The 19,447-nt window shown below is 29.6% G+C and overlaps 1 protein-coding gene and 1 pseudogene across 2 annotated transcripts; one reads left to right on the forward strand and one right to left on the reverse strand.

Annotated features, from left to right (window-relative positions):
• On the forward strand, window positions 1-5,457 carry LOC110228738. 2 transcript variants are annotated; one of them, XM_021026906.1, is made up of 6 exons: window positions 1-249; window positions 707-886; window positions 970-1,156; window positions 4,478-4,621; window positions 4,729-4,839; window positions 4,944-5,457. In XM_021026906.1, exons 2-6 carry the CDS (start codon window positions 708-710, stop codon window positions 5,283-5,285), a joined length of 963 nt encoding a protein of 320 aa, XP_020882565.1. In that variant the 5' UTR covers window positions 1-249; window position 707; the 3' UTR covers window positions 5,286-5,457. The 2 variants fall into 2 exon arrangements, with proteins under 2 accessions (XP_020882565.1, XP_020882564.1); XM_021026905.1 differs by lacking the exon at window positions 1-249 and having other exon boundaries at window positions 256-886.
• LOC110228540 overlaps window positions 5,359-19,447 on the reverse strand; it is a 25,833-nt pseudogene continuing 11,744 nt past the window's right edge.

Genomic DNA, 19,447 nt, shown 5'->3' on the forward strand with positions numbered 1-19,447 from the left:
AAAGTAGCTCTGCAACTGCAAATTTAACCCCAAAGTCACTGCCACAATTAAAGAAAGCAAAGCTAACACGAGTCCGGCGAGTTTTGAATCCTCCTTCTATGGCATGATTTTCATTTCTTCTTCCGTTTTCCACGGGAAGACACTTCCCTTCTCTTCTTTATCTTCTCTCAAATTCTTCAGTTCCTTCTCGAAATCATTGATCTTGATTTGAGCTTAAAAGAAGAGAAGAGACAAATTAGTGTTTCAGTAGTGAGATCTAATTCTCTTCATATGTTTTTCTCTATAGAGTAGCAATTAGAACTTCAATCTTCAATTTCATTTCCATTACCATTGTTTCCGATTCACAAAGTTGACTTTTTTGTCTTTGGTTTAAGCTTTAGTCACTTATTTCCAAACACAAATGCTACAGAGTTTTATTAGCTTCTTCCAATATTCTTCAGTTGGGTGTACTAAAGTTTTGAAATTTCTTTGTTTTAACATTGAAAGTTTATGTTTTGATCTATGATGATGAATGTGTTATAACTCTGTATCTGTTTATGTCGATTCTATGTGGTTGTTGCCCTCTTTTAGAATGTGTTTACTGTCTTGGTTGTGCTCGTTGGGGTTATAAACGTTGTCTCAAATCATTCAAGATCTTATTTATTCTTTTGATTCCTTCTATAGACTCTTCTTCCTCAAATCTTATATTTTTCCACATTTTATGTAGGATGGATGGGCGTGCGAATAATGCGTTCACCGTGGACGTTACATGCTTTTCTCAGGCTGTAGAGTTTTACACCAATTTGTTTGCGGCAACCCCGACTCGTCGTCCTCGTGCTCGTCAGGTCGAGCTCAAGCTATCGCACTCTTCCACCGCAGTCTTTCATACCGGAGCACCGTTTCCCACGTAAAATCTTGACTCAGCTTTTATTTATTTTATCAAAATTAATATAATTGTCGTTGACTCATTTGTTTTATTTTATTCATGAGTGCTGGGATCATTATTGAAACTCCTAACTTGGATGCTGCCATCGATACAATCGTGAATGTCGGAGCGGTGGTTGACTTAGAAGCGCTCGAAGCTCCCAATGGGTACAAATTCAGGGATCGATACGGCTTTAACTGGACTCTTAGAGAGACTGAGACAGTGATGGCTTCTGCTCAGCTTTGTAAACTGGTACCATTCTTTAATTTTTCTTAATTTGTTGCATTAATTTAAATATGTGGCAAGAAGGCCAATCTATTACACATAAACCATCCTAAGTTTCCCATTACAATTAGATATAACCAAAATCAAAATCAAACTATAACATTACCGTATCTAAACTATAACCGTATAATACGGTTTGAAACCTTAACCATTAACCATGGATAAAATTATATTAACTGTAATTTTTAATTAACCGTAACCTTCAATACTTTTAACCGTAATTCTTTTTGAAACATAATAAAATATACTAATAATTAGTTATTAAATCATATGATATAGAAATATGAGTACAGTAGATACAAAATGATATTTTCTAACAAATATTTATAATGTTACAGCACAACCTTTTTATAATAATTAAAGAAAAAAAAATATCGTTGAGATCATTCACGAATACAAAGTGACAAAAGGCCCGAGCATAATATCCAAACCAGAAGAACCGACCCGAAAAAACAGACCCGAATCCGAACCCAAAGTTTAAAATATCCGAACGGGTTCTAAACTTCACAATCCGAAAACTCGAATACGAACCCGATCCGGACCCGAACCCGAACAAATACCCGAACATACCCGAATTATAAGAACGTAGTTATAATATATTAGTAATATTTATATTTGTAATAACCTAAGTGCCTAAATTATTCGGATGTTAAGATATTTTCGGATGTTTTACCTACTTCTGGCTAGATTTGGCTAGAAAATACTTGGGTTTTATAGATTTTTTGAGTATTTTCAATACTTTGCATATAATCGGATACAAAATTTTGGATATTTGGATACTTCGAGTAAACCCGAATCAAAACCCGAAATACCTAATCCGAACCCAAAATTTAAAAATATCCGAAAAAGTCTTAGTTTTCTAAACTCAAAAAAACTCGAATTAGAAAAACCCGACCCGAATATCCGAACGTCCAAGCGCAGACAAAACCAAAAAATTGTATATGCAGGCGTATATTAGAAATTTAATTAATTTTTAAAATGTTGTTACTTTCAAAATAAATGTTAGATTATAGAAAAGGTTATTTAGTTTTGTTTCTAAAAAAAAAAAAAAAAGCCGTTTGTTTAAAATTTTATAATGTCATGCATAGGGGTGTCAAAATGGTTAACCCAACTCAACTCAACTCATTACCCAATGAGTTTAGAGTTAAATGAGTTCATGGGTTGACTCAACTCATTTAGCCAAATGAATTGAGTCAACCTATGAACTCATTTAATTGGATGGGTTAGAAGGTTAAATGGGTTGACCCATTAAATATTAATGTAATAATAAACTAATAATAAAAATATAATAATAATAATAATCATCATCATCAACATCACTATTATTTGGCGGAAAAATTACGGATTTACATTTTTGGCGGGAAAATTACACATTCTCGTTTTTGGTTAAAAATTATAAATTTTTGGCAGGGAAATCACGGATTTACGTTTTTGGCGGGAAAATTATGAATTTACTTTTTTGGCGGAAAAATTTTACATTCTCATTTTTGGTTAAAAATTATAAAAAATTTTTGCGGGAAAATCAATGATTTATGTTTTTGCCGGGAAAATCACAGATTTACGTTTTTGGCGCAAAAATTACGGATTTACGTTTTTGGCGGGAAAGTTTTACATTCTCATTTTTGGTTAAAAATTATTAAAAATTTTAGCGTGAAAATCACGTATTTACGTTTTTGGCGGGAAAATCACGGATTTACGTTTTTGGCGGGAAAATTACGGATTTACGTTTTTGGCGGGAAAATTTTACATTCTCATTTTTGGTTAAAAATTATAAAAAAAATTTGGCGGGAAAATCACGGATTTACGTTTTTGGCGGGAAAATTACATATTTTCGTTTTTGGTTAAAATTATAATTTTTTTTGGCGGAAAAATCAATGATTTACGTTTTTGGCGGGAAAACTGCGGATTTACGTTATTGGCGGGAAAATCACGAATTTATATATTGATGGGAAAATTGTGTATTCATATTTTTGGCGGGAAAATTAAGGACTATATTCAATCGGTTTATAATTTTTGGTTAGACTCAAATTAAAACCGGTTTAGAGATTTGAATTGGTTTGATTCAATTTAACAAAAATTGATGGGTTAAATGGGTAAACCATTGACCCATTACAACCCAACTCATTTGATCCATCAACCCATTTGACTCAATAACTCATTTGATCCATCAACTCATTTGAGTCAAAATTTTCAACTCATTAGGGTTCATGGGTTGAGTTGAGTTGGATTGACCCATGAATCTTGACCCATTTTGACACCCCTTATCATGCAAATGTATGTAAAAATGAACTTTCAATCAGAAATATAAAATAATTTTAAATATTGATGTTGTTATTTGAATCACATGATAACACTAAATTTATATTATAATTTGTAACATTATCATAATAAGTATTAGTTTGTATATCATCGCTTAAATTAATTACGGAAGTTATAAAAAATTATGGGTCCATCACTAATATCAACCATATCATATCATCAAAACCAGTAACCGTATATGAACCATAACTATATTTAACTGTAATCATATATCAAACGGTTACGGTTAAAAGTTAAACAAACTTTATATATTTAACCGTAACCGTATATCTAAACGATTACGGTTAAACAAAATTTAAAACCGTAACCGGTGATTAATAAACTTTACCGTGTTATTGAACCCATAATAAGAGAAAACCCAAACTGAAATGTAAAATCAAAATCGTAAATTAAAGCTCAAACCTAGTTTCGAGCCGTTTGTTTAAAATTTTATTGTTTCATGCAAATGTATGTAAGAACCCTTCAATGAGAAATATAAAATAATTTTAAATAATAATGTTGTTATTTAAATCAAATGATAACACTAAATTCATATTATATAAATCAGTAATAAGTTATATCGTCACTTAGATTATTTACAGAAGTGATAAGAATTTAAGGGTCCATCACTAATATCAACCATATCATATCATAAAAAAATCGTAACCGTATCTAATCATAACCGCTTTAACCAGAACCATATTAAACTATAACCGTATATCAAACGGTCAAGATTAAACAAAATATATGAATTTGACTGTAACCGTATATGGTTAAGGTTAAACAAAATTTATAACTTTATCCATGGTTAATAAACTGTAACTGTGGGCATGCCTCATTACGATAATAATTGAACTCATAATAAGAGAAAGTCCAAACTGAAATATAAAACCCTAATCGTAAATTAAAGCCCACCCCTTTGAAAGGTTAAGCGAAGATGAAGGATAATTTTGCCGACTAACCATTCTTTTGGCATCATTATTCATTTAGTGTCACTACGGAGCATCATCTGGTATAATCACTGCGCACCTTCTAGATTTGTGTTTGGACCCCAAAACTTTGGAGTGGATGAATCTTCACAATACACTTTTCTCGAGTTGTGTTAAACCTCGTCTTTGGTATTCACTTGACAAGGTAATGTTTTGTATAATTTATTATTATTTTTTATGTAATTTATGTATAAACTGATGAGACCCTAAACTGATTCATTTTGTTTGTTTTTTTTTCTTTTCTCTCTACAGAAATCGACGAGATTAGAAAATTATCATACTTATTTTCATAAAAACAGACTCGTTGAGTACTATAGTTCTCGATATCCTCCTCATGCCTGTCTCGCTGAATTAACTAAACTAGTAAGTGATATTTCTTTTATGTTGTTTACTTTGGATTTTAGTTGGGTTTTGATTGATTGGTTACTAATTCTTTTTCTTTCTTTTTTTTTGGTTTTTCTATTCAGATGATGCGGTTGATCGCGGTTCTCAGGTGGGCGCAAGTGGCATTTTGCGTTCACCCGATATTGAACGCTCTTGCGGAAAATGAGCCCGACCGTTACGAGAAAGCAGTGGAGCGTTACGATAACCTTTTCAACCGCCTTCCAAGATCTGTACAGAAACGGGAAAATTGGTCTAATCTCACTGAGCTTCGAAAGCAAGCAGTCGATAGTGTTACAGATCTACTTGGGTGGCTCCAATCTATGATTTGGAGTCTTGACGATAATAAGGCGATGCCTGCCAATATTGCCATGTACAACGTAATTGCGCAGGAAATGATGTTTTGGGAGCAGCAAGCAAGTCTTTAATTATTTCTCCCTATGTTTCTTTAAATTGTATGTTTTCTAGATTTTCAGACATGGATTTTAGGATTGTTTCCACTTAATAACTCTCTTGCATACTGTTTCAGACATGGATGTTAGTTTGAGTATTATCGGTCTTGACTTGAGGCAATGTTTATTATGCTGGAAAACTTACATATGCTTTTTGATATATTTCCGTAGAGCCAAAGAAAGCAAACACCAAACCGGAACAAATGAAATCTATTATTGTCTCTAATGATGATCTCACGAGAAGTTATCTGTGAGATTAACTTAGCTGCAACATGACAATCTCCACATATCCTAAGATTCTTCGTTATTCTTATGGCGTTATTACTGTCTTCTGCTTCTTCCTTTGTGTTCATCAAAACAAACACAATGGCTAATTTCTCACCATGAACAGCTAAATGCGTCTCTTTATCTTCTACATTATGAATCGGGGAACATACCCTAACTCTTTCATTTTCTTTACTAGAACATCCAGCTCTCTGTAAATCTCATTGGATTGCGGGTGTGACCTGTCGCCTACTAAGAATGTATGAATTTCTCTGTTCACCTCAACATTGCTTGCTCCGGGATTCTTCTTCAACCCTTTGCTCTTCATTATGTTTCTGATGTTAGTCTCTTCTTCCCATCTTCCAGCCTTTGCGTATATGTTAGAAAGCAATACGTAGTAACCCGATTGCTAACTGGAAAAGTTTATCAGCTGCTAGTAGACCGATGTCTGTGTCAGAATGCACCTTGCAAGCTCCCCAAACTCTCTCGTTTGGTTCCATTGACATTCTTGTATGAATTTGTAAGCTTCTTTCATTTTCCCGGCTCGGCCAAGAAGATCCACCATACAAGCCAAATGCTCTAACCTAGGAGTGATCTTGTAATGATCTGTCATGAGTTTGAAACAACTCCTACCTTCTTCTAGTAATCCTGCGTGGCTACAAGCAGCGAGCGTTGTGACAAACGCAATTGAATCAGGGACGAGACCCGAATCTTGCATTTTCGAAAACAATGCCACTGCGTCACAGCCTCTTCCGCTGAATCCATAAGCTGAAATCATAGCTGTCCAAGACACAACATCACGTGACTTCATGTTCTCAAACACATCTCTCGCTCTGTCTAAACATCCGCATTTCGCATACATATCAATCAGTGCATTCTCTAACAACAGATTCGGTATCAGCTTCTTTCTCTCAATGTATCCATGGATTTTCTTACCAAGAGACAGAGCAGATGTATCTCCACAAGCAGGTAACACACTTGTGATCGAGACTGCATCAGGTTCGAACCCATCAGCCTCCATTCCGGAATACAACTCCACGGCTTCAACAGGCATCGCGTTTTTCATATACACACCGATCATCACATTCCATGAAACCAAACTCTTTTTCCCCATTTTAAAAAACATATCTTTAACATACATAACGTTTTCAGTTGTAGTGTTACTCACTGCTGGTAACAGACTAGCCATGGTGCCAGCATCGTGGCTTATCTTCACAGATTCCATTTCCCTACAAACTTCCAAAGCATCATCAAATCTCTGATTTTGCGCATACCCAGCAACTAACGAGTTCCAAGAGACCACATCTCTCCTAGACATCTCATCAAGTACAAGCCTTGCTTCAGATAAAAATCCACACTTTCCATACATAGAAACTAAACCATTCCCAACAAACAAAGTCGAAGAGAGCCCAACTTTTGTAGCAGACCCATGAATTTTCTTCCCAATGACAATATTCCCAGAGCAAGAACATGCCTTTAGAACACACGGGAAAGTGTAATGATCAGGTTTAACATGACAACTACACATCGTCACAAACACTTGAATACCTTCACGGTAAAACCCATTATTAACATAGCTTCTGATCATAACATTAATGATAATTACGTTTCTCTCAGGAATTTCGTCGAACACCTTACATTGATGCGTTTCATGAGATTTGCGTGGAATCAAACCTCATCAGTCATCACCATCATCAACGGTTTATATATAGTTAAACCGGATCAGACCGGTCTCACATGCGCAATTTGTTTTTTTTTTTTCTTTTTTTTTTTAATTTCATGTTTTAACAACATAAATCATCTTTGATCTTTGTAGTCACAAAGTTCACAGTAAAATTTGCAGAGACAGTGATAAGTGATGTTAATGTAAAACTCCTCTTGATGTTTATGTGAATTTTATATGAATCTAGCTCATATAATTTTTAAATGGGTTTAGATTTTTTAGGATTATTTTCCTTTAAAAATATACATAGTTTTTTAATTTTAATCAAGGACTTTTTGATTGTATAGATAGAAATATTGTTTTTTTTTTTTTTTTGTACTTCTTATTAAAAAATTGAAATCAAAGATTTAATCTTTACCTTAACTCTTTTAGACATTATTGAACTTGTTTCACTTTTTTGAGAGATAGACATATCATCTAAACAATAATCTATACTATATAAAAGTCGAGGCTATAAGCTCCTGAGGCCGTCCACCTAGGATTTTAAACGACCAATCGTGGTTGGACATCTCATTAATTAGCATTTTTAGCTATCATATTAGTTAACATTTTTTAATTATAATATTTTCTATATTAAGATATTTATGAAAAGGAAAAAACAATATATATGTAAAGAAGAGAAATGTCAAATGTTGAAAAAAAAACATATGAAATTTTTTGGGTTTAAAATGAAAAGGAAAAGGCTAATAATGAAAATGAAAAATTCTACTTAACAAAAAAAAAAAAGGAAAAAAAAAAGAAGATTTCTAAATGCTAAAGTATTGGTTTTATGTATAAATATCGTTCTATAATTTAGAATGGAATACAGAAAGAGAATACTTTATATTCTTGAAAAAAAAAGAGCTTAAAGAAGAGGGTCTAAGTTTTAAGGATGAGCGAGATGTTATTTTTGACTCTGACCATCATACTGAAGAAGCAGTTCGACCTCAGTTTGTAGAAACCTTTGAAGAATAAGATCTAGGTTTTGACTTTGGGGATGAACAAGAGTTTAACTTTACCTATGAAAAAGCAGTTCCATATCAGCTTAGAGAAGTTTTTTTTTTTTTTTTGAAACAAAAGCTTGGAGAAGTTGTTCCATTCTACGGGTTGTCGGCGCTTATTGGTTGAGAACGATGTTAGTTTTGACTTTGATAATCAAATAGTGATGTCGTCTGGGAGAATGACATGTGAACTATTTGTTTGGAAGAGTTTGACGATGGAACAACCAAACAAGTATTGTGACTTTACCGTGTGGACACGAGTTTGACGAGGAGTGTTATAGAGTGGTGTGTGCAGTGGCGGATCTAGAACAAAAATTTAGAGGGGCGATCAATATTTATGTTTTATGTAAATATATATATATATATATATATATACATATATATAATAATAATAAAATAATAAAAAAATATTGAATATATTTTTTGCTTTGTTATTTTATTTATGATAAATAAATTCATTATACTATATAAGAAAAAGTAAAATAGATACATCATTTCTATTAAAAATCATTTGAGTTTAAATGAATCAAAGAGTAATATTTAAAAGTTAGGATTTTAAATTAACATATTTAGTTTGATTTAAAATTTATATTTACTAGATTTTTAGTTTTTTACTAAAAACAATTTTATAGAAAACTCAAACATTTAGAAAACAACACATAAAAAAATAAAAAGAAACCAATTATCATAACTATGAACCGTCAAAGTTATGGGTTGAGACAAATTTTTAAGAATTAATAATACAAAAGGAAAGAAATATTATGGTCTAGGCATTTAGATAATGTTGTTAATTCCATTTGATTTAAATTTGTAACTAATTTAGCTCAATTAAAGGGGCAAAGAGATAAGTAATATTCTTTTTTTTTTTGTCATGAGATAAGTAATATTCATTTACCTTTTTTAGTTAAAGTCAATTTGGTTAATTGGAAAACATAAATTTAAGGGTGGCAAGAAAGATTTTTTATAGGTAGAATCTAAAATATACAAAATTTGTAGAATCTTAAAAAAAGTTGAGTAGTGATTTTATTGGGATTTTAGTCGACCAATCTCGATTTGCCATCTTACTAATTTACATTTTTTGTCATCTCATTAATTAACATTTTTTGAATTCTACTATTTTCTATATTAATATTTATAAAAAGGAAAGAAAAAATAATATACATGTAAAGAAGAACAATGTAAAATTTTTAAAAACAACTTATGAAAATAAAAAAAATGTCAAATTTAGTTATTAGATATATAAAAAAATAATTTCAGAATTTGAATTAAGAAAATTTAAACAAGTCAAATGTAAACTTCTTGAAAATATCATATGAGAATAAGAAAAATCTCAAATTTAGTCAGGAGAATATATATAAAAAAAATAGAATCCATAATTAGAATTAGTAAAATATCTTCATTCTTAAAGAATGTAGTTAATTGGAATTGGAAAGATCTTAAAAGAAAAAAAAATTAAGAAAAACATTATAAGAAAAATGTCAAATTTAGTTATTAGTACATATAAAATGCAATTCATACTTAGAATCAGGAAAATTTAAAGAAGAAATTTGTAAACTTCTTAAGAACATCATATAAAAAATAAGAAAAAACTCAAATTTAGTTATTAGGATATATCATGATTCTTAAATAATATAGTTAATTGGAATTGGAAAGAACTTAGAAGACAGAAAAATTATGAAATAATTTATGTAAAAGCTTTTAAAAAAACTTAATATTAGATGAAGAAATATTTTTAATTCTAAGGTAGTGATTGAGGGTATTTTAGATAATTTTTGTCGGATATTACTCCCTCCGTTCTTTTATAAGTGATGTTTTAGCATAATGCACATAGATTAAGAAATCATTTAATTTTTGTTTATTTCTAAACTAAAACATCATTTATTATCTAATCAACCAATAAAAAAAACAATCTACGGAATATAAATCGTCAAAACCAATAAAAAAGTAATTAATTTTGTATTGAAAGCTGAAAACATCATCTATTTAAGAACAAAACTATAAGCTTTAAACATCACTTATTAAAGAACGGAGGGAGTATTGTTAATAGGAAAGTATTATAATTTATAACAAAAATGTCAAATTTAGTTATTAGTATATATATAAAAAAAAAGTTCATAATTAGAATTAGGAAAATAAAAATTTAAACTTCTTCAAAACACCACATGAAAAATAAGAAAAATCTCAAATTTAGTTATTAGAATATATACCTGGTAGAAATTTGAGGCTGTTTGAACAAAATGAAAGATCATTTTATCACTTTGTGGCGCTTAAAATAATTACAAAAGATATTTGTTAGAAAACTTATTGAAAATATTTAATTGTGTAAAACAATGTAATAAAAAATTAAACGAAAAGATTTTTGGCAAGTAATTATCTTGATTTGGAATTGTATCTTTTTATGATAGCATAAAATTTTCTAAACATATAAAAAGTCCCCATTTTGATTAAAATCTATATTTATTATGGCATAAAAATGATAATGAAGATAGTAACACCAATATGATATGACTTCAAAGACCAAATTAGTACCAATAGAGGCTAATAAATCAAATTGATTAAAAATACAAATATATTATAACACATAAATAATTGACAATTGTTAATCAACTACATTTTAAATTTATGTTATAGTTTTCTTAGTTGTGTATTTGAAATAGAAATGTAGGTTCAATAGTAATTTAAGAAAATTTAGAGACTCAAACGCTATAATACATCATATTTCTAATACATTTTATACTAAAGTTATTTTATACTAAAATTAGGGAATTTTGCCAAATGTGCCACATTTTGGGAAAATCTTAGCAAATGTACCACATTTGAAATGGATTTAGCATCCATACCACATTTGGTGTTTGTGTGGCAATTCTTGGACGATTTTGCCCTCCTCTGTGCGTCAAGTATGTGTCAGGGGAAGGAGCTACAGTAGACGCCGGTTGGGAAACGGGGACAACTTTGTGTCAGAGAAGGACAACTTTGTCTGAAAGACAACTTTGTGTCAGAGAAGAAGGACAAAACATTGCATTAAATGCAGTTTACATTTACCATGGACAATAATTATGAAATAGAGTGAATGATGTCCCCCAAGAATAAGTCCAGATCTCTTGATTGTCCATCGCCAGATGATGTGGTTTTACCAGCCAGAGATCTGGATTTACTCGGGGACAACTTCTCTTGATTTTCCATCGCCAGATGATGTGGTTTTACCAGCCAGAGATCTGAATTTACTCGGAGACAACTTGATCTTTATTTTATTCCGCCAGAGAGGCGAAGACGAAGATCTGGATTTACTCGGGGACAACTTTGTTTTACCAGCCAGAGGGAAAAAAAAAGGTTCAATAATCCGGGTAAGTGAGGACAATATTGTTCGACTAATCTGTGGACCAAAATAGATGCCGAGAAATCTAAATAAAATTCAAAACCCTTAAACGAGAACAATTGGTAGACAAAATGTGGAATTCATGATAATAAAACAAAATGATGAATCGGGGACAAGATCTAAACGCAACAGAGAATTCCCAATCGGGGACAAGATCTGGACAACAGTAGAGAATGTTTATATGAAAAAAAGTTTTATCGTAAATGAGAGAAAGTACTAGACAAAGAGAGAGATAAAGTGAAAATGAAAGAAATAAAAAAATAAAAAATAAAAATGTAACAACAAATAAAGAAATAGAAAATTGTAGTTACCAATGTAGAGAAATAAAGGAAGGCAGAAAAGTCAGAGGGGCACATCAACTACAGGTTTTGGTCTCTCATGTTGGAGGGTAAAATGGTCTTTACCAACGGCAATTGTGGTACAAGAGAAAAATGAGTATATGAAGTGGTAGAACCAAAAATGTTTCGATGAAATGTGGTATAGAAGCTAATTTTCTCCTAAAATTATCTTCAAAACGTTTTCTTTACTATAACAAATTTAGTTTTAAACAACATTAATGATACTAAAACTATAAATAAATGAACATTTATGTTAGAAATAATCAAAAAGAAAACATTATAGTACTTTTGCATTACTACATGTCAATGTATATTTATATAAATGAAAATTAAGACAAAAAATATATTAAACTAATCAATAAAAACAAATCCCCGCGTAGTGGAGGTTAATAATCTAGTATTTCTATTAATAATAATATCATATAGCTTTATACCAACAAACTTGTCTTCATATGAATATTTAATGATTTTATTTTGTTCAGAGACAGTATTGTTAGCCTTAGAAAAATGCGAAATCAGTAGCCAACTTACTTTTTTCGATCACGAGCCAGTATTATTATTTATAGCTAAGTTTGTGATTTTTTCTTTTTCTGATTTGTCAATGTGGGATATAATTTCTTTTTCTTTCTCGGCCGTTACTTTTTCATGGCTTCCATTATATCATTAGATAAATCAATTATTGGGCCTTTATTTTAAACTAGATATGGACCCGTGCGCGGGTTATCGATCGAGATTATCTTTCTTAATATTTTTATTTTATTTTTGTAAGGTTAACTAAAATTCTATAAACATATATATTTTAGAAAATGCAGCATAATTATTTCTAAATATAGATTTATTAGCATAATATACAATATAAAATATTATTTGTAGTTATGTTATACTAGTTATTAAATCATCTAATATAAATGTTGGCCTATTTATAAAATTATATAATTCTTTGCTTATTATAAGTTATGAAATCATAAATATTCATATGTTGTATTATTAAATTTTAATAAGTTATTTACATCCATCAGAAGAGTGTGTTACATCTTATAAATTCAATGTGGGCAAGATAGAAACAAAACTATGACAATAAAAAAAGATAAAACTATATAGTTCCGTAAAAATATGAAAGATATATGTATAACATGTAAACATATAGTATGAGATACGTAAATATATGATTTTGTTTAAAAAAGTTTGACGTCATAATAAAATTGTGACAGTAAAAAAAGAGAAAATATGAGATAGTCTATATCAATGTCATGTAACTTTACTTGATAATATGAAATATCCTCAACAAAAAGAGAAAACCTTATAAGGAATTAGAAAATGTACAATAAATAACTTAAGACTAAAAAAAATTAAAAAAATAACATCAGACTGAACATTATCTATTTGCTACATGACTCTTGTCATTTTTTAGCTCATATTATTAGTTTCTTCGTTTTCTCTTCTTTCTAATTTTCAAATCTCTATATTTCTCTCATTAGATTTCTTTTATTTTTGTTCGAACTCCTCTTTCTTTCTCCTTCTCTCTCTCTCGTCGGATTTCTTCACCACCATATCTTTATTTATTTTTTTCCTTATCTATATTTCTCGCATTTTTCGGGCATCACCACCGAGTCTCACTACTCTGACCCACCACCATAACTAAATCTCACTACTATCACAATCACCACCACCAACAATACTGAATCTCGCTAATTCCGACTCACCACCTTCATCAATATTTACCGCCGCTACCACCACCAAGCTTGAACCACCATCATCAACACCAACACTACTTACCGTCTCTTATCCTCTTTTCCCAACTTCTCTTATTACTCCACCTTCTTTATCTCCTTCGACATTGGACCAAGCCTCTCCCACAATAACTCTAATCTATGTCTATCGCCGTTCATCATTACTAATTTGCTTCAATTGCCATATATTCATTGATATGATATAACATCGTTAAGAAATTAATTTGCTTGATGAGAAAATATGAGACAATCTATTTGTTTATTTAAAGGTGACTAATTAGAATCCTTTTTCTTATAGGATTAATAATTGATTGTATAATTTTCTTAATTTTTTTCTATTTTTAAATCTTTTTCTTGGAAAAACTCTTATGAAAATATATGTATAATTTCTTTATAATTAGCTTTTTAAAAAAAAAAATTTGTTTGCTAGATGGCAAAAACTCTTATGAAAATATATGTAAAATTTCTTTATAATTAGCTTTTTACATTTTAAAACTGTTTAAATTTATAATTTTTTTATAATTATCTAAAGGTGACTATTTACAATCCTTTCTTCATAGGATTAATAATTGATTGTATAATTTTCTTAATTTTCTTTTTCTATGTTTAAATATTTTTCTTGGAAAAACTCTTATGGAAATATATGTACAATTTCTTTATAATTAGCTTTCTAAAAACAAAAATTTTGTTTGCTAGATGGCAAAAACTCTTATGGAAATATATGTACAGTTTCTTTATAATTAGCTTTTTACATTTTAAAACTGTTTAAATTTATAATTTTTTATAATTATCTTTTTACTTTTTCATTCTTTTTCAAAGGAAAATTATTTGACACATATCAAAATCTCAGATCGAAAAATTTGACATGTGTCACGATCTCGTGAGTTATTAACTTTGAAAACCATACTTTATATAATAAGATATATAATTATTCTGAAAACTAGTAAAACTAAAAAATTGTATTAATAAAATTAACTAATACATACAGTATATTAGTTTCATGAAATTATGTATATTCTCAAAATAAAAACCTAAATTTTTGTTTATACAGGAATTTACTTTTTATTTAACATTATATGTTTATTGAACATGGATGATAAACTAATATTGTGATTAGGTTTTGCAAGCTAGTGTTCCATCCAAGCAATTTGTGGTGACATTGGAGAAAAAAAAAATCCAATTATAGTAGAGACGTCTTGCTCTTGTTGGAATAGAAATCTATGTTCAATCGATTTGAGAGGTACCTTAACATTGCAATAGAAGGTTTCGTTAGCTCCGAGATGGACGCATGTTTTTCTTTGTGACTGGTTTTGTTCACATTGGTGTGGGAGTAAATTTGGCAAGTTTGTTTTCTTCCGAGCTTTCGTTTAAGTTTTTTTTTTTTTTTTTTTTCGTCTTTGTGGATTGTGTTCTACATGGTTTTTTTTTAATCGGTTCTCTCTTCTGGGCTTTTAGTTTATGGTGATATTATTAATGTTTTCGTCTGCATATGTATTTTGACAATATATTCTTCTTTGCAATATTAATCAAAATACCTATGAAATTAGACATTGCTTTCATTTTCTACTCACAAGTTGAAAGCTACGTCATAAGTTACAAATGAGACTACGAAAACAACAATCTCTCTCTTTTCTCTGCAGATTATACTTGGGACACTTAAGACTTAAGTTTCCTCTAGATAAGCCAATATATAGGATTACTACATTACATTTGCTATTTTCTTCAACCAAAGCAAATATATTTCCGTACCTTGATGTTCATTCTCTTCACTCGTCGTCTATATCAATGTCATGTAACTTTACTTGATAATATGAAATATCCTCAACAAAAAGAGAAAACCCTATAAAGAATTAGAAAATGTACAATAAATAACTTAAGACTAAAAGAAATTAAAAAATAACATCAGACTGAACATTATCTATTTGCTACATGACTTTTGTCATTTTTTGGCTCATATTATTAGTTTCTTCGTTTTCTCTTCTTTCTAATTTTCAAATCTCTATATTTCTTTCATTAGATTTCTCTTATTTTTGTTCGAACTCCTCTTTCTTTCTCCTTCTCTCTCTCTCGTCGGATTTCTTCACCACCATATCTTTATTTATTTTTTTCCTTATCTATATTTCTCGCATTTTTCGGGCATCACCACCGAGTCTTACTACTCTGACCCACCATCATAACTAAATCTCACTACTATCACAATCACCACCACCAACAATACTGAATCTCGCTAATTCCGACTCACCACCTTCATCAATATTTACCGCCGCTACCACCACCAAGCTTGAACCACCATCATCAACACCAACACTACTTACCTTCTCTTATCCTCTTTTCCCAACTTCTCTTATTACTCCACCTTCTTTATCTCCTTCGACATTGGACCAAGCCTCTCCCACAATAACTCTAATATATGTCTATCGCCGTTCATCATTACTAATTTGCCTCAATTGCCATATATTCAATGATATGATATAACATCGTTAAGAAATTAATTTGCTTGATGAGAAAATATGAGACAATCTATTTGTTTATTTAAAGGTGACTAATTAGAATCCTTTTTCTTATAGGATTAATAATTGATTGTAAAATTTTCTTAATTTTTTTCTATTTTTAAATCTTTTTCTTGGAAAAACTCTTATGAAAATATATGTATAATTTCTTTATAATTAGCTTTTTAAAAACAAAAATTTTGTTTGCTAGATGGCAAAAACTCTTATGAAAATATATGTAAAATTTCTTCATAATTAGCTTTTTACATTTTAAAAATGTTTAAATTTATAATTTTTTTATAATTATCTAAAGGTGACTATTTACAATCCTTTTTTCATAGGATTAATAATTGATTGTATAATTTTCTTAATTTTCTTTTTCTATGTTTAAATATTTTTCTTGGAAAAACTCTTATGGAAATATATGTACAATTTCTTTATAATTAGCTTTCTAAAAACAAAAATTTTGTTTGCTAGATGGCAAAAACTCTTATGGAAATATATGTACAATTTCTTTATAATTAGCTTTTTACATTTTAAAACTGTTTAAATTTATAATTTTTTATAATTATCTTTTTACTTTTTCATTCTTTTTCAAAAGAAAATTATTTGACACATGTCAAAATCTCATATCGAAAAATTTGACACGTGTCACGATCTCGTGAGTTATTAACTTTGAAAACCATATTTTATATAATAAGATATATAATTATTCTGAAAACTAGTAAAACTAAAAAATTGTATTAATAAAATTAACTAATACATACAGTATATTAGTTTCATGAAATTATGTATTTTCTCAAAATAAAAACCTAAATTTTTGTTTATACAGGAATTTACTTTTTATTTAACATTATATGTTTATTTAACATGGATGATAAACTAATATTGTGATTAGGTTTTGCAAGGTAGTGTTCCATCCAAGCAATTTGTGGTGACATTGGAGAAAAAAAAATCCAATTATAGTAGAGACGTCTTGCTCTTGTTGGAATAGAAATCTATGTTCAATCGATTTGAGAGGTACCTTAACATTGCAATAGAAGGTTTCGTTAGCTCCGAGATGGACGCATGTTTTTCTTTGTGACTGGTTTTGTTCACATTGGTGTGGGAGTAAGTTTGGCAAGTTTGTTTTCTTCCGAGCTTTCGTTTAAGTTTTTTTTTTTTTTTCCGTCTTTGTGGATTGTGTTCTACATGGTTTTTTAATCGGTTCTCTCTTCTGGGCTTTTAGTTTATGGTGATATTATTAATGTTTTCGTCTGCATATGTATTTTGACAATATATTATTCTTTGCAATATTAATCAAAATACCTATGAAATTAGACATTGCTTTCATTTTCTACTCACAAGTTGAAAGCTACGTCATAAGTTACAAATGAGACTACGAAAACAACAATCTCTCTTTTTTCTCTGCAGATTATACTTGGGACACTTAAGACTTAAGTTTCCTCTAGATAAGCCAATATATAGGATTACTACATTACATTTGCTATTTTCTTCAACCAAAGCAAATATATTTCCGTACCTTGATGTTCATTCTCTTCACTCGTCGTCTATATCAATGTCATGTAACTTTACTTGATAATATGAAATATCCTCAACAAAAAGAGAAAACCCTATAAAGAATTAGAAAATGTACAATAAATAACTTAAGACTAAAAGAAATTAAAAAAATAACATCAGACTGAACATTATCTATTTGCTACATGACTTTTGTCATTTTTTGGCTCATATTATTAGTTTCTTCGTTTTCTCTTCTTTCTAATTTTCAAATCTCTATATTTCTTTCATTAGATTTCTCTTATTTTTGTTCGAACTCCTCTTTCTTTCTCCTTCTCTCTCTCTCGTCGGATTTCTTCACCACCATATCTTTATTTATTTTTTTCCTTATCTATATTTCTCGCATTTTTCGGGCATCACCACCGAGTCTTACTACTCTGACCCACCATCATAACTAAATCTCACTACTATCACAATCACCACCACCAACAATACTGAATCTCGCTAATTCCGACTCACCACCTTCATCAATATTTACCGCCGCTACCACCACCAAGCTTGAACCACCATCATCAACACCAACACTACTTACCTTCTCTTATCCTCTTTTCCCAACTTCTCTTATTACTCCACCTTCTTTATCTCCTTCGACATTGGACCAAGCCTCTCCCACAATAACTCTAATATATGTCTATCGCCGTTCATCATTACTAATTTGCCTCAATTGCCATATATTCAATGATATGATATAACATCGTTAAGAAATTAATTTGCTTGATGAGAAAATATGAGACAATCTATTTGTTTATTTAAAGGTGACTAATTAGAATCCTTTTTCTTATAGGATTAATAATTGATTGTATAATTTTCTTAATTTTTTTCTATTTTTAAATCTTTTTCTTGGAAAAACTCTTATGAAAATATATGTATAATTTCTTTATAATTAGCTTTTTAAAAACGAGGGTTTTGTTTGCTAGATGGCAAAAACTCTTATGAAAATATATGTAAAATTTCTTTATAATTAGCTTTTTACATTTTAAAACTGTTTAAATTTATAATTTTTTTATAATTATCTAAAGGTGACTATTTACAATCCTTTCTTCATAGGATTAATAATTGATTGTATAATTTTCTTAATTTTCTTTTTCTATGTTTAAATATTTTTCTTGGAAAAACTCTTATGGAAATATATGTACAATTTCTTTATAATTAGCTTTCTAAAAACAAAAATTTTGTTTGCTAGATGGCAAAAACTCTTATGGAAATATATGTACAATTTCTTTATAATTAGCTTTTTACATTTTAAAACTGTTTAAATTTATAATTTTTTATAATTATCTTTTTACTTTTTCATTCTTTTTCAAAAGAAAATTATTTGACACATGTCAAAATCTCATATCGAAAAATTTGACACGTGTCACGATCTCGTGAGTTATTAACTTTGAAAACCATACTTTATATAATAAGATATATAATTATTCTGAAAACTAGTAAAACTAAAAAATTGTATTAATAAAATTAACTAATACATACAGTATATTAGTTTCATGAAATTATGTATTTTCTCAAAATAAAAACCTAAATTTTTGTTTATACAGGAATTTACTTTTTATTTAACATTATATGTTTATTTAACATGGATGATAAACTAATATTGTGATTAGGTTTTGCAAGGTAGTGTTCCATCCAAGCAATTTGTGGTGACATTGGAGAAAAAAAAATCCAATTATAGTAGAGACGT

Source organism: Arabidopsis lyrata, assembly GCF_000004255.2.
Source record: "Arabidopsis lyrata subsp. lyrata unplaced genomic scaffold ARALYscaffold_5, whole genome shotgun sequence".
Lineage (NCBI taxonomy): Eukaryota > Viridiplantae > Streptophyta > Magnoliopsida > Brassicales > Brassicaceae > Arabidopsis > Arabidopsis lyrata.